This window comes from Macrobrachium rosenbergii, chromosome 4, assembly GCF_040412425.1.
Source record: "Macrobrachium rosenbergii isolate ZJJX-2024 chromosome 4, ASM4041242v1, whole genome shotgun sequence".
Classification (NCBI taxonomy): domain Eukaryota; kingdom Metazoa; phylum Arthropoda; class Malacostraca; order Decapoda; family Palaemonidae; genus Macrobrachium; species Macrobrachium rosenbergii.
In genome coordinates, this window is record NC_089744.1 from 52,260,645 (window position 1) to 52,286,925 (window position 26,281).

At 34.5% G+C, this 26,281-nt stretch overlaps 1 protein-coding gene across 1 annotated transcript in view; it reads right to left on the reverse strand.

Moving 5' to 3' along the window:
* LOC136837696 (uncharacterized) overlaps positions 1-26,281 on the reverse strand; it is a 189,403-nt gene that overhangs the window by 8,993 nt on the left and 154,129 nt on the right. Inside the window, 15 exon segments of the mRNA XM_067102598.1 lie at positions 2,608-2,844; positions 6,273-6,458; positions 7,639-7,850; positions 10,943-11,158; positions 13,085-13,232; positions 13,451-13,550; positions 17,264-17,389; positions 17,526-17,628; positions 17,794-17,972; positions 18,101-18,216; positions 21,608-21,759; positions 22,458-22,638; positions 24,619-24,691; positions 25,261-25,461; positions 25,735-25,934. Coding sequence (XP_066958699.1) covers positions 2,608-2,844; positions 6,273-6,458; positions 7,639-7,850; positions 10,943-11,158; positions 13,085-13,232; positions 13,451-13,550; positions 17,264-17,389; positions 17,526-17,628; positions 17,794-17,972; positions 18,101-18,216; positions 21,608-21,759; positions 22,458-22,638; positions 24,619-24,691; positions 25,261-25,461; positions 25,735-25,934 — 2,430 coding nt within the window.

Consider the following 26,281-nt stretch of genomic DNA (forward strand, 5'->3'; position numbering starts at 1 on the left):
AGTCAGGGCGTAAAACACCCTGACTTCATCTCTCGTGAAATGAGTACTGTGGGTGATCTCAGAGAAGTCAAAACTTGTTGGGTACCTATGAAGTCTGAAAAAGGAAGGGTGTTCCTGGACTTACAGCTTGCAATGGACATGAGAAATAACATCTTATCCAGATTGATCATCGGTTGTCCCTATAGGTTGAACGATCTCTCCACCAGTGCTTGGTGTAAGGAGCACTCTGTCTCCACAACCTGGTCCTGACAGTTCAGTTGGTCTGCCATGACGTTCTTTTTGCCCGAGATACATGGCTCTCAGCTCAATCCCATGCATGGATGCTCATTTGTGCATCTGGATGGCTAGTTGGCACAGTGAGGGGGAGATTTCCCCCCCCCCAACCCTTGTTTGTTGATGCAGGCCACCATAGTGGTGTTGTCACTCATGACTACCACAGAGTGCCCCTCCAGATGTTGATAGAAGGTCCAAAGTGCCAGCCAAGATGCTGCCATCTCCAGCATGTTGATGTGCACCCTGTTTATGTTTACGGGCCAAGTCCCTGGAGCAAAAGCTCTTCCCAGGTGAGAACCACAACCTCTGCAGGATGCACCTAAGAACAGAAATAATTCCAGGCGAGGAGCTCTAAGAGAGACTCCCTGAAGGAAATTGTGGTCAGACAGCCACCAATCTAAACCTTTCTGATCTTTGTTGTTGAGGGGAACCAAATGTTACAATGGCTTATCTGTAAACAGTAGATGACGCTTCAGTTGCCACTGGAGCAAACTTCCTTCAGACTCTATTCTAAGGGGTGCTGAGAAGACCTCCACTGTCACAGTGTCCAGGATTATTCCAAGATACTTGATGTTCTGCTTGGGAACTAAGTCGCATTTCCACCAGTTTATTATAATAATCCCCAGACTCTGGCAAAGGGACAGCGGATTCTGCCTGTCCTGTAGAAGCTTCCTTTCCAAGGAAGTGTGGAGGAGCCAGTCGTCGCAGTGGCGCAACACACAGGTTCCCTTGGAGTGTGTCCAAGCTGAGACTGGTGTGAAGACCCTAGTGAATACCTGCAGGGTTGTAGTCAGCCTGAAGCAGAGGGCCTTGAAATGAAAGACCTCCCTTGGCGCATGAAACAAAGAAACTTGAGTTATGGTGAATGGGGATCTGAAAACAAGAATCCTGGAAATCAACTGAGATCATGAAGTTTCTTTCTCTGACAGAGTGTAGCATTGAACGAGCAGTTTCCATTATGAAGGGTATTTTTTCTCATGTAGCTATTCAGTGCTGAAAGGGCATCCATGTACGGGATTAGGCCTAGAGCCACATATCCCAAGCAAAAAGAGTATCAGGGCAGACATACTGAGCTTGAGCTGTCTGGACCAGGTCATGGGGACAGAATGGTCCTTACACCAAGCACTGGTGGGGAGAATGTTCAACCTGCAGGAACAGCTGATGATCGATCTGGAGGGGATGTGATTTCTTATGTCCATTGTAAGCTGTAAGTCCAGGAACACCCTTCCTTTTTTAAACTTTACTGGTATCTGGTAAGGTATGATTCCTCTGAGATCACCCAAAGTGCTCATTTGAGGAGAGGTAAGTGGCTTTTGACGAATGGAGGCATGTGTCAAGGTTGTAGGCATCCCTTTCTTCATTCTACTAGAGTGATGTTGCTCACAGACCCATTAATATTTTCCTGGGACCTGTGGTGGTTGCTCTCAGATGGTGTAAGCACCTGGCTCCACCTGGACACAGTAGTATCTCATCTGTGTACTTAAGCTGCTTAAGTGTAAGCCTAGGGGGAGGAATATTGAGTGACTGGACTTATTCTCTCTTCCCTAATTCCATTCTGGATCAGCATTCAAGCCAAAGTGTAAGCTGGGTTGTCCTAGAAACAAGTACCTACACTTCAAGCACTCATCTTAGCAGTGCCTATGATGTCTCTCCCTCCACTCCCCCTATTAATGGGAAAGGGGGGTGGAATAGATAGAGCTACTTGCTGGACCAATTTTTAATCTGACTGAGAGTAGCTGCATTCTGCCTTGTATTCCTAAATGGGGGTTCCTATGGTTCTCCAATGTTTCTTCCGTTCTGAGTACCCTCCTGTATACAGGGTCCTCTGGCCCTTGGGCCTACTGCTCTGGTCAACCTTTTCACCTGACTGTTGATATCATGACATCCCCTGCTTGCATGTGCAACTAGGAGTATGGTGTTTCCAGGTGGCATTTTACACCAGTCAGGTGACAGAGACTACCACCCACCTAACAGGTAAGCCTCCTAATATAAAAGGTATGGTTTGTAACCCTGTAGGAACAAACAACATTTTAGAAGCAATTTGCATTTTTTCTACGTAGCCACACCAGAGCCTTTTATATGGTTAAACCCACCTTAACTGCCCTGCTTGGTTCCGGCAGCTGAAGGGCTACTATCTGTAGGTGAGTGATGGGTATTACCCCACTCACCCCCCTTAATCACCAATGTTATAACTACTTTGTTACTAAGTTCAACAACCATCCCAACTAATACCAAAGGGAATCTGTTTAATTAAAGAAGGCTATGGTTTGTATTCTCATAGAAATAAATTGATTATAAGACTTCAACAATTCATTTTACATTTAAAATGCCTACCTCAAGCAAACATCCTGTACTCCAAGCTTGAGCTGGGTTGGATCCACTGCAGTGCGCACCATTAGCATTTGTTAATTCTGGTAGTGAGCGCCAAGGATCAGTCAGCAAATGAGTGTAATGTCTTGAAATAATAGATTTAACATGACTCATTGTTCTTCCCAGCTCTTCATAGCCACCCACTTTTGGTGCAATAGCAAGCTGAGCGCGTAGTAACCAACCTACTGGCCATAACCATTCCTGCAAAATTTTATCCAAAATAAAGCAGAGGAATTTAAGTTATTTACTGAAAAGAGTAAAGTATAGTACAGTACTTATTTTTCATTCAAAAACAATACAGAATTCATCCAGTGAGACGGCATATGTGCAAACTTGATGAAAACACAATTTATTAGTTTAACTACAGGAGGTCCACAAAGTTAAAAGTAAATCCAGTTTGTGAAATATGTATAGTTTCAGGATATTTTCAATATCAAATCTTGCTTTCTGCTGATAATGTCTTAAAATTGGTGTAAAAAAAACATGTATATGTTGAATAGTTTTTTCACCTTGACATCAATGCCTCCTCTCTCTCCCTTCTCAAGTCTAACTTCACAATAACCTCAGTTACCCTCGAACACAGGTTTAAGTAACAGAGTGATGTAGACACACAGTTAGAAAATCCAACTTTGAAAGCTCATATTTAACAGCACAAGTTAACCCTTAAACGCCTATTGGACGTATCATACGTCGACTAAAATTGTCTGTTGGGTGCCAAGTGGACGTACCGTACGTTGACTACAAAAAATTTCAACCTTCGGTCAACTTTGACTCGACCGAAATGGTCGAAAAACGCAATTGTAAGCTAAAACTCTTACATTCTAGTAATATTCAATCATGTACCTTCATTTTGCAACAAATTGGAAGTCTCTAGCACAATATTTCGATTTATGGTGAATTTTTGGAAAAAACTTTTTTCTTACGCATGGGCGGTAACTCAGCCGAAAATTTCATAAATTCTTTCGTCATTTTGTCGTAATTTTTGCACTGTTCTATATTAGCCGTTACATAAAGTTTTATATATGAAAATGTGCGCAATTTCATGTACAATACAGCAAAATACAACCCATGGTTGTAGCTTTTATCAGTTTGGAAATATTTTCATATAAACCACGATAACTGCCAAAATTTCAACCTTCGGTCAACTTTGACTCGACCAAAATGGTAAAAAAATGCAATTTTAAGCTAAAACTCTTACGATCTAGTAATATTCAATCATTTACCTTCATTTTGCAACCAATTGGAAGTCTCTAGCACAATATTTCGATTTATGGTGAATTTTTGTAAAAAACTTTTTCCTTACGTCCGCGCCAGAAATTCTTTCATCACGTTGTCGTAATGTTTGCACTGTTTTATGTTAGTCATTACATAAAGTTTTATATATGGAAATGTGCGCAATTTCATGTAGAATACAACAGAAAATAACTCATGGTTGTAGCTTTTATCAGTTTTGAAATATTTTCATATAAATCACGATAACTGCCAAAATTTCAAGCTTAGGTCAACTTTAACTCGACGAAATGGTAAAAACGCAATTATAAGCTAAAACTCTTACATTCTAGTAATATTCAATCATGTACCTTCATTTTGCAACAAACTGGAAGTCTCTAGCACAATATTTCGATTTATGGTGAATTTCTGAAAAAAAAAAAAATTTTTCCTTACGTCTGCGCGCGGTAACTCGGCCGACCATCTCAGAAATTCTTTCGTCATATTGTCGTAATGTTTGCATCGTTTTACATTAGTCGTTACGTAAACTTTTATATATGGAAATGTGCGCAATTTCATGTAGAATACAACAGAAAATAGCTCATGGTTGTAGCTTTTATCAGTTTTGAAATATTTTCACATAAATCACAATAACTGCCAAAATTTCAACCTTCGGTCAACTTTAACTCGACCAAAATGGTCAAAAAACGCAATTGTAAGCTAAAACTCTTACATTCTAGTAATATTCAATCGTTTAACTTCATTTTGCAATAAATTGGAAGTCTCTAGTACAATATTTCGATTTATGGTGAATTTTTAAAAAAAACTTTCCTTACGTCTGCGCGGTAACTCGGCCGAACATCTCAGAAATTCTTTCGTCTCGTTGTCGTAATATTTGCACTGCTTTATATTAGTCGTTACATAAAGTTTTATATATGAAAATGTGCGCAATTTCATGTACAATACAACAAAAAATAACTCATGGTTTTAGCTTTTATCAGTTTTGAAATATTTCCATATAAATCATGATAAATAGAAAAAATTCGACTTTCGGTCAACTTTAACTCGACCGAAATGGTCGAAAACTGCAATTGTAAGCTAAAACACTTACAGTCTAGTAATATTCAATCAATTAGCTTCAGTTTTCAACAAACGGGAAGTCTCTAGCACAATATTTCGATTTATGGTGAATTTTTGAAAAAACATTTTTTACGTCCCTGCGTTATTTAATTCATGCATCATTTTGTGATAATATTTTCTCTGTGTTGCTTTGATCGTTTTAAAATTTGTTATATACCAAAATCATCGCAATTTAGTGTACAATACAACTAAAAAAAATTAACTCATTAGCTTTAACCGTTTTGCTTACAGCGCGATTTGTATACAATTATATACGAGCTTTTTTTTTTTCGCTGTCATATATTCCAATATTTATATATGATAATGATATTTTTTTCATTTCTGATGGTTGCATACTAAACTTCAGGCAATGACAAAAAAATGAGCCAAAAATGAACTCTTAATCTTAAAAACTAAGCGTGCTGTGATTTTTGAAAAAACTTTTTTCCGCTTGGTGTTAACTCACACCAACGCGGCGTCACGGGAGACGTTTTTGTAAATAGGGCTTCGGCATTAAAGGGTTAAGTGACCTAATATTCCTATTCCACCATTTTTAAGCAATTTCAACTAAAATCCACATATACAATACCAACACTTAGGATAGGTGCACAAGACCTATGTTGCCCCATGCAGGAGAAACATGGGCACTCACAAGGAAAATGAGATTATGGAAAGATATGACTCCAGAATATTGCAATGGATGGCTGAACAAGGAACTGGTGGAGAGAGATGTGGTAACAAAGGTTGAGATGGACTGAACATGATGAGAAGGGATAACATTTAGTCAGAAAAGCAGTTGACACAGGAGTTGCATGATGGAGATCTGTAGGACAGCCCAAGAAATCACAGAAAAGGCAGGTAGATGAAGACCTAGACCTGATAGGAGTTCATGCAGTGAGAGCACAAGATAGAAGACAGTGGAGAGAACTCATTTCATGTCTAACCTCTTGAAGGGAAAAGCTTACACCTCACTGACAGGCAAAACCACTCATTTTTTGCTTGAGAAAGAATAAAAAAATTCACAAGGATTTCTGGTTATTATTTGTTTTTGAAGGTCTGAACAAAGTTCTTATGGAAAAAGTTGAAAGGTGGCAGATTGGGCTTATAAGTTAAAATGACTGTAAACAGTGTCTCTAATTTCTGGTTTAAACATTGCTGCCATGTCCCAGTGAATAAAGACTTTCCTTGCTAAAATGGCCAGTTCCCTTAAGGTGAAGAGATGAAAACTGAAAAGTTTCCCCTAACAAAAATGTTCCTTAAAAATGATCATATATTAAAATAAATATTAAAGATAAACTTACAGGACCCTGATGATAATTGTAACCATGAGCAATTTTGGGATCAGCTGAATCATTTGTATTATCATAGTCACCACTGTAGGCCCAGTCACTGGAATCTAAAGTTTTTATACCTAGGGGTCCTAATAATATTTCTTCTGCATTTTTAAGTGCAACCCATGCATGTTTTGATGATGTCATTTCTGGAGCCTGAAATAGAAAAAATGTGAAAATTAGTTTTATAATGCACAAGTTTAATCTTTAGAATTCATTACTAGTACCCCATGAAGAGTTGTTTCCATTTTAGGTACTTTAACCATGTAACAGAGAAGGCCATATGCAGTACAAAGTGAAAAAAAATTTTCTCCATCCTCCCAGCTTTGATGAAAAGGATTCATGTATTATAACAGCAATGAGTTTCATACATGAGTGACATTACAAAGATAACCTAACTGTTGCCAGTGTTAATCTGAAAACTTTTACTTATCCTACATGGAAGTCAAATAAAATATATTTCAGATCAATTAAAAGATTTACTGGAAAAGCTTGACCCACTGAATATCAAATGAGAAGTAAAACACGACTAAATGGTTTAAATCTCATCCAAAGCAACACTTGTAGTGTAAACTAAAATTCATTTAATTTTGCTTTTAGTACTACTACTAGATTTTTAAAAATTTGTGTTTTTGTTAAATCAATTAAGATTTCAAGGTCCTGCATTCAGAGACCTGTACATGTAATACTGTACATAAATATCTATTGATGCTATGTAATTGTGTTGTTTTATTTTTGTGATCTTTGTGCAGCACCCTACTTTTTAAACTTTAAAATGATCGAATTAGCAAAGCGTGTGTGGCGTGGGGAATACACAATAAATAAATATTTTAGTATTTAAAAGCTTTCATTTGACCTGATACATATACTGTAATCTAATCTTAATAGAAAGTGTATCAATATCTTTGGGCTTAGTCCCATTTGTTTTCCCTACTCCCTTCTTTACATTACTAATGTTAAATCTGAGCCTCTGCATATTTAGAAAAAACATGCCGAGGGTGGTTTTGAATAGTCTTCCTAAACCACAATGTTAACTTCCTAAGCACAGTATATAGTGCATTTGCTAACAACAAACGTTTTGCTTAAATCAACTGTGAGTAATGATAAACTAAAGCTTCAGTTTTACTAACACTACAGCACTGACTTCTGAGGTAAATAAACTTTGCATGTCTTTTGGGATTTGTTTCAATTAAAATGACATGAATAGCAAAAAGATGAAATGAGAGGGAGAATAAAATATAATGATTTCACCTTACAGATTTCATATTACAGATGTGTAAAGCATTAAAAAAAATATGCTTGAAAAGTATAATCTAACTTTTAAAGCATGTCTTACCACAGCAACAGCAATTGGGAAGTTACATCTAAGCTGATAATCGGCCCAGAACTGAGAAGCCTTAAACGAGTCTTTGTAGATTCCACGTCGATTTATCAACTCTGGGTTCGTTTCCTTTTTAGGCTGGGGTTCTTCACTAATCCAGAAAAATTTCTCAAAGTTGTCTTCTATTTTCTTCTCCCAGAACTCGTATGTCCACTTTGTCACATTTCCTACAAAGATAAGAAAAATATTTTTTGTTTGATAAAATCCTGAACATTCACAGATCTTGAGAACTTTGTTTAGATTACAATATCATAGTACAGGCACCTAATGCACAATTTTCATTATAGTTGGGTGTTTAAATATGGTATTATTCTTCATACAAATTGTGAGCAATTGTCTTGTATTACTGAGTGACTATGTTCCATTGTTTGAAATGTAAGGGTTCCAAGCCTTAGAGGATGCATAACAGCTTGTGTCTTGAAGTCAAAACTGAGAAATTAATATCGCATTGCCAAAGCACTTGGGCTTGCTCAATACATGCTATACACAGTTCTTCAGAAAGCAGAAAATGCTGCTGCTGTGGGTCAAAACATATCTTCCTTGACTGCCTAGAGAATCACCAAGACATGACAGTCATCAAGGAGATGGAGGGGCTCCTGTTCACCTGGGTTCAGAATACGAGCTGGAAGTTTTATCTTTATTTGTTGATCCCAAGGAGAAAGCTGGATGACCAGATCACAAGGGATATTTGTTTTGAGTCATGGATGGTACTAGGGGTTTAAGAAGTGAGCCAATGTTTACCTTTTAATGACAATGCGGATGTTGCCAAGATATTCAGGAAATTTTGAAGCTGCAGATTTGTAATGACAGTTACAGTGCCCTGGAAGCCTTGGATGAAACAGGCCTCAAAAAGGATTGCATCTGTGTTCAAGGCTGCCAAAGACTATATTACCTGCATGCTATCCAGCACTGAAAGAAAGGCTCCATCAGAATTGCAGGTATTCACCCAAGAGAAACTTCAGGTCATCTGGAAATCCAATTTGAAGGCATGGAAAACAATAGCTATCAGTCATAGCAGATTCCTCCTCCTTTTATTAATGCTCTGTGTCATACCAGGGACGTGGCTGACTGGCACAACAATAATAAAGTGATAATTTCACCTCCAAAAACTACCCCTCTCATCCAACCCATGGACCAAGGGATCATCATTGACATTCAAGGCCTATTATCAATGGCATATGGTGAAAAGATTAGTTCAGTGTCTTAATTCTAGTCTTGATAAGATGGTCAAGGACTAGCTGAGGAACATCAACATTAAGGGTACAGTTAACTTCCTCACTGATGCTTGGGATTAAGTGCATCATTCAACAGTGAACTCCATCTGGTGGAAAATATGGCCTGAATATACTTACAACTTCAAGGAATTCCCTTTCATAGACAGCATTTTTTTTAGGAGATTGCTGCATAAGGTTGAGTTCAATGAGGTAGCTGAAGGGGAAGTTTCCTAACTACTTAAGCCACAGTGAGCTGATAACCATTGAAGAGTTGATGACAAGTCAAGCAGAAGTATGTAGTGGAGAGTGAAGTCTGGGTAAGAAAAGGTAGATGCACTCAAGGTTTGACAAATGAAGTCTTCATGGCATCCTTTTACTGTGTGAGAAAGCCACTGAATTCCTGAAGAAGGTTGATCTTAACAACTCTAAAAGAGGTAGAGCAGCAAATGCCCTTGGAGTCTCTCCTTATCCTGTGTAAACCTAACTAACCTCTCTGGACTGTTGTCCTTCTGAAAACTCACCCCTCCCCCACTCCCTAATCCAGTCTGAGTCCTCCACTACCCCTGACAGCTACCCCCATTTCTTTGTCACTGGAGCTGACAGATTTATGTTTTGTCTGACAGATTTATGTTTTGTATGACAGTTTAGTTTAGGGCCATGGGGTAGGCTGTGATCACTTTAAACATAACCCTTCTTTCCTCCATACATATATTGTGGTTTTTAAAAGTATTCATAATTAATTTTTTTTGTACAATTATGGTTTGTTTGATATGTGCAATTTAAAAGATATTCAGTGTACCTGAATAAAAATATATGTCAGTACAGGGTTATGGAATAGGTGGGATGTGATGATTTCGAAAACATCACTTTTTCCCATAAGAGGTTAAGACTGATGTATAATTCCTTTATAAATGGTCATGACAAAACACAGCCAAATAATATATGGAGGGACTTCTGCAAATGAATATTCAAATGAAGCTACTTTGCACATAATTACAATTCCAAGAAGATGGATTGACCTATAAATTATGCATAAAGTTATTTGGAAAGTTAAATGAAATTATAAAATACATGAAGATGCTTGAAACTGGCTAAACAGATTATAAAACCAAGCCTTTCATGCAGTAAAAACTAGACTTCAGTAGGTCCATTCAACACTTAAATATACTAGTCACGAGTACTCAAAATCAACTGCATCATTCAGAGCCTGATAGCATGCAATGTTGTATGTAATAAAACTATATTAATATAAATACATAAACACTAGTAAGAAACATGACTAAAACGCCATTGACTTGCAAAAACATCCTTCACAGAACAGGTTGGTCATCTCAAAGAAAAAATGATAGGAAGAAAATAAGTAAATGAATAAAGACTAATCAGCAAACACACATGGACAGCACTGTATAGCGTAAAAAACTAAGGCAATAATGCATGTACCGTGCTTTAAAATTGGTATTTCTGCCCCCTTAATAACACTGCCAGGAAAATCATTCCACAGTTTCACAGTAAAGGGAATGAATGAATGGTACTAGCAGTGTAGCACTGTCGCACCTCAACATAATGTGGAAGCTGTTCTGCAAAGCTAGTAACACCTTAGCACTTGGGGAAGCAGTCACTAAAGTTGTCAGTAGAAGCTCTGTGTTGCAAGAGAGCTTATGGACTGTCCTTACACTATACTGCTCAATTTTGACAGAAACTTACTATTTGGTACAAAAAATGATCAAATTTTCTAAGCCATATATATGTTAATTAGAATTAATTCTAAACCAAGCTTTTAATAAGCCACTTCTACACCAAGTCTTTAAAAGCTTAATCATACTAACATAAGTGCATTTAAAATACATCACTTAATAATGTGTACAACAAAAATATTAAAGAACAAGTCCAAAAATACTTAAAGAAAAAGAAATTGAACTGTACCAAATATTGTTGAAAAACATTGTAGTACTGTACTGTATTTAGCTGTTAAAATCTCTACATGCCAGTTAATTACATATAACATATGAAGCATTCATCATAATAATACTGTACATGTACATTACCTGTATCATCTCTCCTTTCAACAGCATTATACCTGAATTTTTCTTCTTTATACATCTGACCTAAGAAACGCAATGCTGCTTTACATAAGCCTACAATTTCCACAGCACTACCATCACGTGGCGTGGCAGGTTTGCCTTTAGTTCCTGCAAGTTCACTTGATCCCATCTTATCCATCCAGGTACCACAATTGTGAATCGTTCCACCATAAACAAATCCTGATGAAAGAAAAAAGTATAAAGTATATTACAATTACTGAAAATCTAACTCAATGGCTGAATAAATGACCTCATACAGTAAGTCAATTCCCATGTTGAAGACATCCTAGCCTTAGTATATTACCATACATTTTATCAACTCAAATTTGAGGACAGGATTCAGCAAGTTCATTACCTCTAACTTGGAAGGATGGTGACTGATTAATTATCACAGTTTCTCTTTGGTCTGTTAGTTAGTAAACAGACTGTAATTTTACTAATCTTTGCATATGCATAGTTACCAATGGGAAGATTTAAAAGCACAAGTGCAGATTCTTAGCCTTTCATTATGGAAAAGTCTAAGCTTTGATGTTTGAGTAAGATGCCAATCCATATTTTTGAGTTCCGCAGTCCATTATTGATGGTACAGTTATTTATGTAACAAAAAAAGTTGATTTCAAGCATCTTTACATTTACCTTCTATTTATGATATATGAGCTTTCTAGTTTTAGCATGTACCAAATATTATGCTTAAAAACTTTCCAATTTTCAGGTTGATGAGAATTGATATCATAGTTTCGTTTCCAGCTGACATCTTCATAGAAATGACAGATTTTGTTTTCTCATCACAGAACTGCAACCTGTCTGAGGAAGCTTCTGTGTCAACTTTACTTTATGACAGTTCATTGGGCATGTTGTATTTTAAAGGTAATACACATTCACACATCCATATTTGAAAAGTGCAATCTTTTAGGAAGTAAATTATGAATTTTGTGCAACCAGTTAGGAAGTTTATTAAGGAATTTGTCAAGTGTCTATTTACATTGTTACTATGTACTGTTTTCACAACTCGGTATCTCCATATAGCATCAAATGCTCTTTGAATATCAAGGAAAATGGCAAACATAGTATGATCTAAATGGGTCCATGAAAGTAATGCAGATCACACTGGCATTACATATTTAGATCTTGGCATATACCAGATTTGTCTAGTATTAACCTTTTTTTTTTTCAATTAGTTTGCACCAACAGCTGGTCAGAGAAATACATGTATGTAGGTCTATGTGATGACATTAGACACTCTTTTGGAAATACGAATTTTGTGCAACCAGTTAGGAAGTTTATTATGGAATTTGTCAAGTGTCCATTTGCATTATTACTATGTAATGATTTCACAACTCAGTATCTCATGTAGCATCAAATGCTCTTTGAATATCAAAGAAAATGGTAAACACAATATGATCTAAATGGGTCTATGAAAGTAATGTAGACCACACTGGTATGACATATTTAGATCTTGGCATATACAAGATTTGTCTGGTATTAACCATTTTTTCAATTACCTTGCACCTACAGCTGATCAGAGAAATACATATAGGTCTATGTGATGACATAAGACCACTCTTTTGGAAACAAGCTTCTCAGCCAAAGGTGACAGTAGAACTCTAATAAACATGACTTCCTTAAGGGTGCCAGATGTTTTATTTCTAGAGATATTCCATTTTTTAGGCTGAGCTACTGAATGGGGAGAGGTATGTTCTAATTTTTTATGGTTAATTCTTGGTTGCAATATACTGTATATCAACAGCTGTTTTGATATTTACTGTAAACAGTTTTAAAACATTTTCATCAGTTATTAGTAATTTAACATGTATACAGTACTGTGAATTCTATTTCTATTATGCAGAAGAGCATGTCTTTGCAGATAAAAATTCCAGTCCATATTTCCACTAAGATTACCACAGGTTAAATTCTATGATGATCCTCATGAATTTTAATGATCAAAGGCACATCTCAGCTTCTTGATTTAAAGACTACTGAAAAATTAATCTATGTTCACTATTGGAGAGCTAAATTAAGGTTACTAATAATGCTCAAAATCAACTGGAATTCAGTACAAGTAGCCAACTATGAAATTTACATGCACATCCTTGTAACATCGCTTACCAGTTTCGAGATCAACTCCAATCTTATTATTAAAGCCTTCATCACACATCTCACGATCAATCTGGAAACCAGCATTTCTTTCACGAAACTGGACGCCCTGGAAATGGCGTTGCAAGGCTTCTTGGATAACCTCTTCTAGTAACTGCTCCTGTTTTCAATGGGATATACATTATTTTGTAACTGCACAGTGTAGTATCACCATTTAATGGTAAAGTTGCAAATATTACCAAATAATAATAAAATGGAGAAAAGTAAAGACTACTTATGGCAAGACTATATTAATTAAAACTCTTTTTAACGAAATTCTTGCTGTGAATTAATATTCTGCTAGTAATCTTGGTAAACTGCATGAACATAATTACTAACATGTCTGCCAGGTTCTTGTGGAGGAGAATCATCAGATGGATACATTCTTGTCACTTTGTCCTTCAAGATTCGGTAACCCTCAGGAGCCATTGTTACATACCTGTGTAAAAGAAACATACACATAATCAATCAATAATCTATAGTCAATCCTTATAATTTAAAGAATTTCATTAGTATCTGTAATACTGAGTCTTCCACAATGTTTAGGGGAGTGGGAGGAAATCAGCAAAATAGATTTTTTAGACATTTTAAGCATATGAGAAATCATAGGGCACTAGTATTACCTTGTATATATATGAACCCCACTCAAGTTGAATCATGTACTGTATTCTTTATTATTCGGACCACTATTTTTTCTGTCAAAATGTTTGTTGTCTCTTCTATGTTTGCAACAACTTTATGAAATTGTGGTCTTCACTTGTTTAATGAAGACCAACATAAGAGGAACAGTTAGCAGAATAATGTATCCTTAGTGATTTACTGATAAAGCAATGTTTCATGTTAGAAAGTGTTTATGTACTGAAAAATGTTAATAGAGAGAAAAAGTGTCTATGGTTCCACAATCATGATTAAGATATAGAGTAGTAAGATAATTACATAAATGTTTGAATTAGTTTATGGAGACATTCATATCCTCTATGGTCACACAGTATGAGAAGTGCACATGTTAAATACTGTATATCATGGAAAATAATCATGTAATAAACTGGGAGGATATAAAAATATTTGCTCATTTTGAGCTTTTTCTACTTTATAAAGCAGCAAATGTGGTGGAAGTTTTTACACATGTGATTCATCCACAATTTATAGTTATAAATATGTCAAGTGATTCATGTTGTTTCTTCCCCAGAGCCACCACCCATTAGGGGAAATAGCTTAATGTTGCAATATATGCTGTCTATATATTGCGCTGTGAATAAGGTGCAATCAGTGAAAGTGGAAGAGTGGTCGAGTATGCAACTTAGTGCCAGTTACCATAATTTACCTGTTGTGTGTGTGTGTGTGTGTGTGTGTGTGTGTGTGTGTGTGTGTGTGTGTGTGTGTGTGTGAATGTTCTGTAAAAGTAGTGTGTTCTGTAATTTTGTTATGTGGTCTGAATTTTTTATATGATTTTTCTTTCAGTGATGTGAATTTTCTTTCAGATATTTCATGTGTTGTGAAGTGTAATGAGGTGATGTTGTAGTATGAGTATTGTTGTGCAATGCTTAAATATGTTAAGTATTCTTTTGTGTTTGTAATATGTTGTGTTTCATGGGAGTTAGAGTTTCAAATTCTGTAAAGAGAGGTATTTTTGTGACCAGACCACATAGACACATCCTGTGGTCATGTTTACACAGCTGTGCTTGGCCGCCCAGGAAATGGGTATGCGAGAGAGAGCAGTCATGTTATCTTTGATAAGGGATGACAGGTTGATAGCCAAGACTCATTCAGAGACCTATGTTTTGTTTGGACAAATGTTGAGGCAGGAAGTTAGCTGTCAATCATTTAGACAAAAGGGCAAAACATATATTGCATTCTGAGCCAAAATATAAATCCAAGAATAGGCTGTTTATTCTATATAAGATGTAATTCTGTATTCTGTTTATTCTAGTGTAGAGAGAGGAACTCAGTTTATTCTAAGATTCTGTCAGTGTAACCTCTTTCTTTAAATGAATAACTGGTAACCCAGGTTTGGAGTCATAACAGGCATTGGTGGAACAGAGTAGTTAGTTAGAATAGGGAGTTGGTAGGATAAGGTGGCAATTTCTCTCTCTCTCTCTCAACCCATCCTTATATAGGTTGTAAAATTATGGTTACTCTCCCACAATACATATAAATTTTGAGTGGTTAAAAATACTTGTAATGTACAGGCATTGTAAAGTGTATTTACTGAGGGATAAGGAATTGAGTAATGGAGTGCAAAGAGGAGTAAGGTAATGTGTTATTTGCTTGTTTTTTACCATGGTAAAAACTGGAGTGGTTTTGGTAAAAAGTTAATTTATGATTTTGGTAAGAGGTGAATATGATCTTTTAAAAAGTGGCTGTTATCTTTTTGAGAGATAGATATAATCTTCAAACAGATTTTGTCTTAGTGAAATTGCTGTTGGTGTATTTTCTGCTGCATATTAATTTTAATATGTTCTTGTTTTCATATTATTCACATAAGCTCATGTGTTTATAATTTCAGTGTTACCCAAAATTATGTGTTGATACTTTAACATTGAATACTTGTACTGATTTCCACTTCTTGAGATTTCTTTTTCAAATCTGGAATAAATCTTAATACTGTAGTTTGAATTTTGCTCAGTTAACTTAATTTCTTGATAAATTAAAGTTTTGTAAATTAAACTTAAGAATTAATTGAATCTTATATTGTTATCAAGTAATAGTAAATCTTTTTGAGATTGTTAACTCTTAATTATAACTTTTGAACTTAGAAATAAATTTGTTTGTTTATAGTTTTAAAAGCACAGTGTTTCATTTTGACCACCAGTGATTAGAGATATTTGTGTGTGTGTACAAGGTAAGTGATATATCTGCAATATTCTCTTTTGATTTTATCAAAGTGAATTAGAACCAGGGAAATATTTATAATGTTTGATGGAGTGATGCCCTTTTTCCCCTAGTTTATTTGTTTATTAACAGTTGTTACCTCACCCATAACTTGATAAATTTAGGTTGATTTTTCAAGTGTTAAGCAAGTTTTAAGGGATCACTGTTACCTTTAGTATGTTCAGTTGTAATATTGTTATGAGGTTTCAGGTATCTGGCTGAAGTGAGGTAAGTTTTTGGTTTTGATATCTGTGTAATAACCAGGTACTTGATCACTTAGCGACAATATATATATATATATATATATATATATATATATATATATATATATATATATATATATATATATATATATATATATATATATATATATGATACACAGTATATAATTATTCACACATCATTGGAGCAGACTCAAATAAAGTAGCTCTGACACTCACGGCAGGATTCAAATCCACACTTGCTATGTCAGAATGAGGTTAATCTTAACCATTTGATCATGGTGAAGTCTATTCCTGCCCATACATAAATATACAAGTTGAATTCAGTTACATTTACTACAGCTGTGAAAAGTTATAAAGTCAAGAGGCCATTGTGGCTATTACAGATCCTGTATATATGGGCTATACACTTAGTAAAACCTCTCCTGGCTGGGACAGATGCACTTATTAACTATAAGTCCCCTTAGTATGTTATTCCAAAGGTAGAGTGAATTTGATAATAAATGATATCTGTGGGTTCAAATTTGCATATAAAAAAAGTTACCCATATCTGTGATCAATTCATAATTAACCAAGTGTTACAAACTACCAACCAGGTATCATCATGGAGATGAGTTGATATCAATTCAGAGTATACAATTTGAATTTGACAAGAATAAGGACAGCAGAGTTGATATCAATTTATATCTCACTTGATGGGTAAATGGTCAAAATCCACTTTTATCACTGTATCCAACCAAAGGCCCAGGTTCAAATCAGGGCCAGGGCAGATGCACTTATGAAAAATAATTTCTCTCAGGTGTAAGTTATTCCCAAGGTAAGGTGAATTTGACATTAATGATTTTTGTGGCCTAATATTTGGAAATATAAAAAGTCACACATGTGTAAATGACTAAAGCTTATAATCAGCCAGGTGTTACAAACTCCAATCAGCTATCATGGTTTTGGTTTTACTTGGTTTTCTATCTCCCTTATCAAAGGAGACCATCCTCACTTAAAGACCACTTTACCACAAACTTAGTCAAGGTGTTCTCATTAAACTAAAATAAGTTAAGCCTACCTCTGAATAGACTGAAGCCAAAACCAAACAGCATCCCTACAATTGAATCTGGCTTTATGTCCTCCATCTAGAAGGTTAGGAATCAGACCATGACGCATAGTACCAGCAAAGGCTAAAATAATCCACCTGTAATCAACAAAAATTATATAATAAAGTGAACATGTCATTTTGCATCACACGACTGGATTATTATTTCATATAAAAATTATGCAAAATACACAAAAAAGAAAACATAAACTTCAATCAAATATTTATATTTTACCTAGCTTCATTGTGTCTTCCAGTAATCAAAAGATTTCCAGGCAAAGCAATGAAAGTGTCACGACCCCAGCAGCGCATGTATCCCGTTGAAAAATGTGGTAGACCTGGAAACCAAAGTATCTCACATTAGAAAACACTGAAATTAAAACTATTGCATTGCCATATTACAGTGTCTACCTACTTTATTAAGAGAAACTTTACATGCATTCTCACAAATATACATACATACAAATATATATGTGTGTGTGTGAATAATCATGCTTATTTACCTGCTGCAATTGTGACAGACATCTGGGTTTGAGAACCATGGCTATCTGAAAGGACTGGTGGATGTGGGGCCATCAAATTGGGAGAAAGCTGAGGAAGTAATGCAGACCTGACGATACCACAGAACTGCACTGAGCACAAGCCAAGAGCCTTGGCAAAATCTGATCCTTGGGAGATGAAGCTAAAAATAAAAAAGACTAGTAAGTACTCAGCCTTACAATAAATAACAGATACCTTCTCAAATTTACAAAATATAACCTGTTTTCCATCAAGTTTTACTTCAGTACTACGTGACTATTCCATACTTACTCTCCCATGAGTGCCCAAGCTCGATTTATTATTGTCAAATATACACTGGTAATAATGGAATCAAAATACGCTGGGATGAGATACCGTGGGACTTCTTTTAACCAGGTGAACACATTCTGTTGGGACATCATTTATAGTTAGTATCACAAAAAACAAAAAATTTTCTGGTAAATGAACACTTGAAATGTATATCAATGGTTTTTATCAACCTTAAGTCTGCTTTGGTAATTTTCCAGTCTGAATAGTAACATTATTTTTCTTTTACCTTTAAAGTCTGTGCGTATAACTGGTCTGACAGTATAACTCTATCCTTTCTGAACTCTGTTATTATTTTTTATTTGTTTTATAATGACTGTATTATCCACAAACCATTCTATTGTGCATGTCAACAAATATTATAGAATTAAATGCTACTGTTTCACATCTAGTGTACCCTCTCACTTATCTGTTATGTATAGTATGAAGAGCAGACAGAGACCTGAGTGTAATAAAAATACACAGTAAAGAACTGCATTAGGCTATAAAGCAGTCAAAGATACTGTGTGAAATGTTAATCAATATATTTGAATTAGTATAATGATTATGGTCACATACAGAAGAACATAAAACAAAAAGGGTTATAGAACACTGAAATGGTATTGTAATTATTGCCAGTGGACTGGTTCTGAATGAATCCAAAGACTACTGGTATCTGAGAATAATAGGGAAGAGGGGTGTGTATACCCCAACAAGACTGAACCTAAAACAGAGTAAATGGCCATCAATCTTTACTTAATTGGGAGATCAACTCTTCTCCTTAGTTCACTAAATTCTATTTCCTTTTGCATGCTTCATCCTACTATGAAATCTATCTGTCCATCTATATATATATATATATATATATATATATATATATATATATATATATATATATATATATATATATATATATATATATACAGTATATATAAACAGTAATACCTTGATCTTACATGATTCGAGTTGCATGAATTCACAGACACACAAACTTTTCGTTGCAATCTAACTAACTGTCATACACAATTTTTTCACAGACACGCAAAATTTGAGAATCCTCAAGAAACCCTGCAAAAGTGCTTATTTACATTTTTATGCAATTTATAAGTTTTTGAGCTTTTATGTGTAAATTAAATAACATTAAATAATAAAAATAATAATTCTCTCTCTCTCTCTCTCTTATTGAGAAGAACGAATTTTTATGGTTACATGCATATGTTTATTTGTTTTGTATGATACATTATTTACCTAATAATAAGTACTAATTTTCAAATATTAATAAGATTAAATAATAATAATAATAATAATAATAATAATAATAATAATAATAATAATAATATAACTGTAATTACACAATTTATACATTTCTATAGTAAATTATGTGATATTTTAAACAAAAAAATATAATTTCCTGATCTTTTGTGAAACCTTTGAAGAGAGGGGTGAGGGCAAAGCTGTCAAATATGTCAATTGTTGCCCACAGGATGTCAAAGGATTTCTATGTACTATCTCTCTATCTCTCTCTTCCATTCTTTCTTTTTCTTTTTTCCTTCATAAACCATGAATTTCCATCTTTTGATATCTAACGTATGAATAACTTTCTCTCTCTCTCTCTCTCTCTCTCTCTCTCTCTCTCTCTCTTGTGTGCTATTCTCTCTGTCTCCGTCCGTAATAACTGATAAATAATTTCACTCTCTTAACTAAGGACAACCCTTATCTCTCTCTCTCTCTCTCTCTCTCTTTCTGTAAATGAGCTAGTGTGGCAAATACGTTCTAAAACATAGGGACATAATAACTAAAGAGTTGTATTGTCCAAATAAAAAACACTGTCTGTTCATGAAAAAGCATTTCTGAACAATGAGAAAGAGACGTAGAATAAAGTTCTTAAAAACGAGGTCAAGAAGACTTCTAAAAATAGATTGGTCAGAAGGGGAGAGAGAGAAATTCTCTTCCAACTCAACTCTATTTTTATGTCAGCCATTTATTTCTTTTTTTTAAGGATAATGTATCATGCTAACTTTTAAATGAAATTAAAGTAACTTTAATTTCATTTAATAGTTAGCTTAATACTTTGGGAGCATGATTAGGGTCATATTTAGTATTTAAACTCTAGAAATAAGCATTTACTAGCATTATTAGGGACAGTGCCAAACTTGCGCAAAAATTCGCCTTGTGCAAGGGGTTCTGGAACCTAACCTTGCGTAAGTTTGGGGTATGATGTGAGATGCTCAAGTCACGTGGAAAGAATGATGGAAGACAGATTGCTGAAAAGGGTATACTGTATAATTTGTACGTGTTTGAAGGAAGGATGAGAAGAATATATAGAAAGTGATGAAAAATTCTAGAGGTACCAGATAGGAAGGGCTCGTAATATTCAGGAAGCATGAGAGTATGTGTAATGCATGGGTGAATGGCGCAATGTATTTTGGGGGTTCAACAAACTGTTGAGAAGGTGCTCATGAGTATGTATATAATTTAGTTAATAGTGCCAATTTTTTTTTTTTTTGTACAGACTCTCATCCACAATTATTCAACAGGTGAAGTATGAATGTGGCTTTGACCACTATTTTGCCTTTTCTCTGATGTCACATGAGTATGGTATTCAGAATAGGAATTTAACAAATGGAAATGTGAAAATTCTAATGTGAAATGGCAATACATTCTGCATGTATATATTTGAAACAAATACAATACAAGCTATAAAGAATTGATAAAAAAAATTATTCATTAAATTTGCATGGTTAAATCAAAGCTGCTTTTATTACAGTAACAGAGGCAGCAAACAAAGTAATCACTTTTTAAAAAGATAATGGTGATACAGTACTTTCTCCTAAACACAGCACATTTTAATTTTTCCTATTTTCTAAACAGTATTTTATAGAGGAGAAACCCTTCAGTACTGTGCATTCATTCAGTGATTATTTGACAATACTGTACTGTTACCTCCAACTCAAGGTTTTTTTTTGTAAACAATTTTAAAAACATATCTCTTGATGGCAGAATACTATGTATTGCTTGTTTGACTTCCTATTTTTAAAAGTAACGCTCCATAATCTGGGATGTTGTTTTCATTGCTACAAAGACAGCAAAGACATATTTCAACTGGTAATGTGAACTACCCTTGTAAACACATCATCTATGCACTGTTATATAGCAGCTGAATGTTTCTTGTTAAACATGGACTGTACAGTGCTATGAAAAATTAAATGTATAATTTTATATTTTAATGACATGCCTATCATATATTTTCTATTCATGTTAATTTTCTAATGTCAACATAACATGCAGTTCTTTAAAAAGGTAACTTTGTTTCTGATGCTAATATTACCAATAATAACAAAAGATACTGTACAGAATAATTGTTCTGTACTTAACAAGCTCTTCCTTTTTATCAGCTGCAATTAAAGAGAAATCTGTTCTGGAAGTTTTTAATGTTATTATCTGGTCAATGATTAGCCTATGAAAAATAAATAAGTAAAGAACAAAGCTTACTTCAAACCAGTTTCCAAGTGGCTGTGTTCCTGGTTCCAACTTCAGTCGAGCTACGATGTAGTCCATCATCCAGTCGCCATCTCGCAAATTACAACATAACGGGTGTCCAAGATCATTGTGGACTCTAATTTCACTTAAAGCAGATATGAAACCTAGAATGAAAAATGAACTACGTAAGAGAATGTTAAACAAAATTTTACCCATCACTAATGTGACAAACTTTTAAATAATGAGTGCAATATATCCTAGGGTATTTTTCATTTTTAGAGTTGTTTTGCTTTAAGAAATATACAGTATATAAATTTTTCAAATATTTTTCATGAGGTTATTTTTTATTTTTATTTGGGTTTCTTCCTTCGTATACTAAAAAAACTTATACTAGCAGCATATACCAGTTTGAAATCATGTCATGATTTTATATATAATAAAGCAAAACAATGAAATTTCATAAAATATGTAGCAAATGATGTCTAAATCCACTCCTTAACAACACATTTAGGTTCCCAAGACCAAGCTATTAGCCTAAGTGAGAATCTGGATTATTTGGAAATAAATGTAGCCTAAGACTTTGAGAATTAATAGGTTAACATACTAAATTTTTTTTGTCCTTTATGAAGTGGATTTTTTATAACATTTCATACAGTTTACAATACTGTACTGCAAAGATCTTTTTAACTATATATCACATCATTACTTTAATAGTCATCCCTATCCCTGTTCACTACTTGACTAATTTTAATAAGTAAATCAACACATGTACAGTATACTGTAATTGCTCCTAAAAGATATTAAGACAAAAATAAGTGCATTTTATCTTTCATGGACATTATATTAAACTGTATGGTCTTACCTTGAAGTCCACAGTACTGTAGAGGTCCATGATTAGGAATTACATATGCACCACCACCTCGTCCCTCATCTTTTTCTTCATCATCACATCGGTACAGCACACGATTGACATCAGCTAACGTAAGATTGTTTACTATTTCTGATAGAGAAGTATTGTGTGTTGTGACTTCTGAAATGCGTGACTGAAAAACAAAGGTAGTGCAACTAAATAACAGGTAATTCTGCCAAGTTTGAAGGTTAAAAGTTTTATAAAACACACTTGAGTTTATGTGAAATTTGAATCTCAAGTACAAAATTAGAGCACAAAGGAATTAAATCTAAAGCATGACAATCCATTACAAATATTGGCTTTCATTTCAAGTTAAGAATAAGATCTGAGTTTTCATCAACATGACATAATTATGAATACTAAGAACATAAAATCTAACCAGATACAATAATTTAAATAGTATGTAAATGTATACAGTACTGTACTCACACTACTTCCACTCTGAGCATGAAAAAATGTGAACACTAATTATTAAATACAACTATAGCATAGTTTTTGTTTAGTAATATATGCACTACATATGAGACTACATAACAGGATTTTTCATAATAAGAACCTTTAATATGTAATAGTTCATACACCACTGCAAGCTTATGTTGCATGTGTAATAGTTCATACACCACTGTAAGGCTTATGGTGTAAGAGCTTTTATTTAGCAATTCATCGTCATCCTCATATCACAAGAATTTTAGTGTCAGTTTTTCCCTTTATGGGTTAGATTTTGATTATGAGATACAAAATGGGGGAAGCATTTACATTAAAATAACTTCTTCCAGGGATGATTCTTACAGGGTGAGAAAGCTATATCCACATCACTAAAAGGTATTGATACAATGAAATGACATTAAATGAGTATAATCAGCTTCCCACCGACAGAGTTGGACAGACTTTCATAATGGTCCTTTTAAGAAGTCTTAGTACCTACATACTTCTAAACTAGAACACTGATATAACTGATGTTGAGAAAGCTCTGAAACATATCAAGTCTCAAAGGTCCTAGTCCAAGATGTTAATCAGATCCAAACTATTCAAGTTTGACAGAATTCAGAAAAACAGATATAGTTTTGGAAAAAGGATAATACTACTGAAAGATGGTTGATAGTAAGAAGAATTCTATTCATGTGAAAGAAAGGCAAAAGTACAGTTTGATGACAGCCACTAATTAAAAGGAGTAAAGAGTCAAGCCAAGAATAAATGAGCTGCTGTATGATGCGTGGTATAATTGAAATACCTCACTCAGATTCAAAACACTATACTATACCACTTGGAAGAATGGCTGAGAAAAGCATCAGAATTGGAATTGTCAGAGTGAGATCATTTTAAATAACATAAAGGCAAGATAAAAGATCTCTGGTCAATCACACACTACAGAACACCTCTTGACAACCAAGAAGAAGGCTGTGAGCATGGTTTACAGCAAGCACTAGTTAAAGCCTAAACGATATGGTTATAGTAGACAGCACAACAACAGAATAATAGTGGAAAAAGGCAGCATAGTATATCTTAAAGGAAGAATGAATAGAAAGAGATGACAAATGAGGTAGTTTTACTTGAAAATACATTGGGGGAAAATATCCAAAAAGAAAAATTCCAGAGAGATCTAAAATTTAAAACTTCAACTTGGTATGTTGTGGCTGAACATGGCCGATGTAGCCAAGGCCTAAACTTCATGCACTCATACTTGGTAAGACCAATAATTTTCCCTGAATGAGAGCATGGCCCTTTTAGTACAATGGTGTCATTTAAATTTTGGAGTGCCTTTAATTAAATCTGCTTCCATTTTGGTCAATATATGACATTAAGGACACAATGGATTTGCAACTTGTATATACATAAACAGATTTTATTTGAAGAATATATTTACATTTGAGAGTCCCTACTTCCTTCCCCCATATTAGGTACTTGATGAATTAGCAAAAAAGAAGCTTCAAAATGAGGTAAGAACAGGCATATTACAGTACATTATCTAGGAGAAAAGTCATAGTTGATCTGCATTTTGAGTAACAAGTAACAGGTAATGGTACCACAAAAGTTTTTACCACCAACCCATATACTGTAATTTTAAAAATTAAACATTTTTCTAATACCCCTGTACCTCCTAATGAAATCTTACCTTATAACCAAACTCTGAAAGTACTCCACGAATCTTATTTACAGCAGACTGTGCTGGAGGAAGAAGGCTTAACCTGAAAAAAAAAAATTAGTGATGACTGTACAGTATTATCCTTTTGTTTTGTACACAGCTAGCAACAGTAAACTCTACTTATAATCAGCAAGTGAAGATTTACTTTGTAACTGTAAATACTCTGTGAACATGAAAATTATACAGTACTCTTATTCAAAATATAGCTTATAAATCAATAACTGCTTTCTTCACAAAAGTTGATCCAACAAATAATATATGAATCATATTGAAGTAACTAAAGAATTTCTGCTTTACAGGGTAAAATATAATTGATTCCATTATTTGCAATCCTTCCCAGCAGAATACTTGTATAAGCAGTGAATTGGATTTTATTAATTTTGGTGGGTTTGAATATCATAGTGAAAGAAGAACTTCAAAAATTTTATGTTCTGGAATTTATATCTTTTGGAACAATGCACACTGAAAAATATTAAAGTAAAACTAATACACTATTAGTTAAGGGTATGTTTGCACAGCAGAAGTGTATGTGTGTGTGTGTGTGTGTAGAATCCACACAAGAAGAAAATCTACTTTTCTTTGGCAAAATGGTTATGCTTCCTTCATTCTTACCTGAAAGCAATAACAGAACCTGGTGTGAAGTTTGCTGTATATTCACACTCCGTCGTATCAGCTTGGTCTGATGAAGTAAGGCGGACTAACGAAGCTTGACTAGGCTGGATATTTTCTTTAACATCAAGAATAAAGCTAGTGAGGCCATTTATGAACTCTGAGTCATTGCTAAAGAATCCTGGATAAGATTTGTTGTCATCACTGTAAAAAAAAAAGGAGACATCATATTCAATTTTGTTGAAATAATGCAAATAAACAAATAACTTTAAATACATCACAAATTACAAATAATAAAGCTGCATGAAGGAAGTACATTCCTTACCTGTTATGATAACTGGAAAAATACACTTTACCAATTCTATGTTTTCAAAATAAAAATTTAATACGGTGCATCTTATAGTAACTCAAAAATATTTAGAGCATTACAAGATAGTGCAATAATTAATTTTTGTAAGTTTGATTGGACTTTCTTACCCAGATGTTTTCCCTTTCAACTGCATTTCAAAAATAATTTCTTCTAATCTTCCTTGGACCTTGAGAGGGCGAATGTTAGCTTCACGTACTTCAGAGGGTGGACGGAATGAAGTGTAGGCCACTAAAACAACACTCTGGTGTGTTACTGGATTATGACGGGTGACAGTTACAACATGCTCTGTTACCTGATCTACAAACACCTGAAAATTATGAAAATATGTATGCTTTAAAACAGGATCAACTAAGAAACTTAAAAAATTAACACACACTTATAGCACTAGGGTACAGACACTTATCTACCACATCCATACACTGTCAAGCTTCCCAGTGGTTCTAGGTAGGCCTATGATAGGCATTCCTTTCTGAGCATATTATGAATGCAGAAGTACCATATACTGTACAAAAATGTTTTCTTTAAGAAAATATTTTGAACACGGCTTGCAATCCATAATAATTTGTGCTGCTTTTCTGGCAGGACAAAGATTTGTACTGCATTTAGAGAACTGTTGTTTGCCATGAGTAGGTCTTATCCAATTTTGCATGAAAT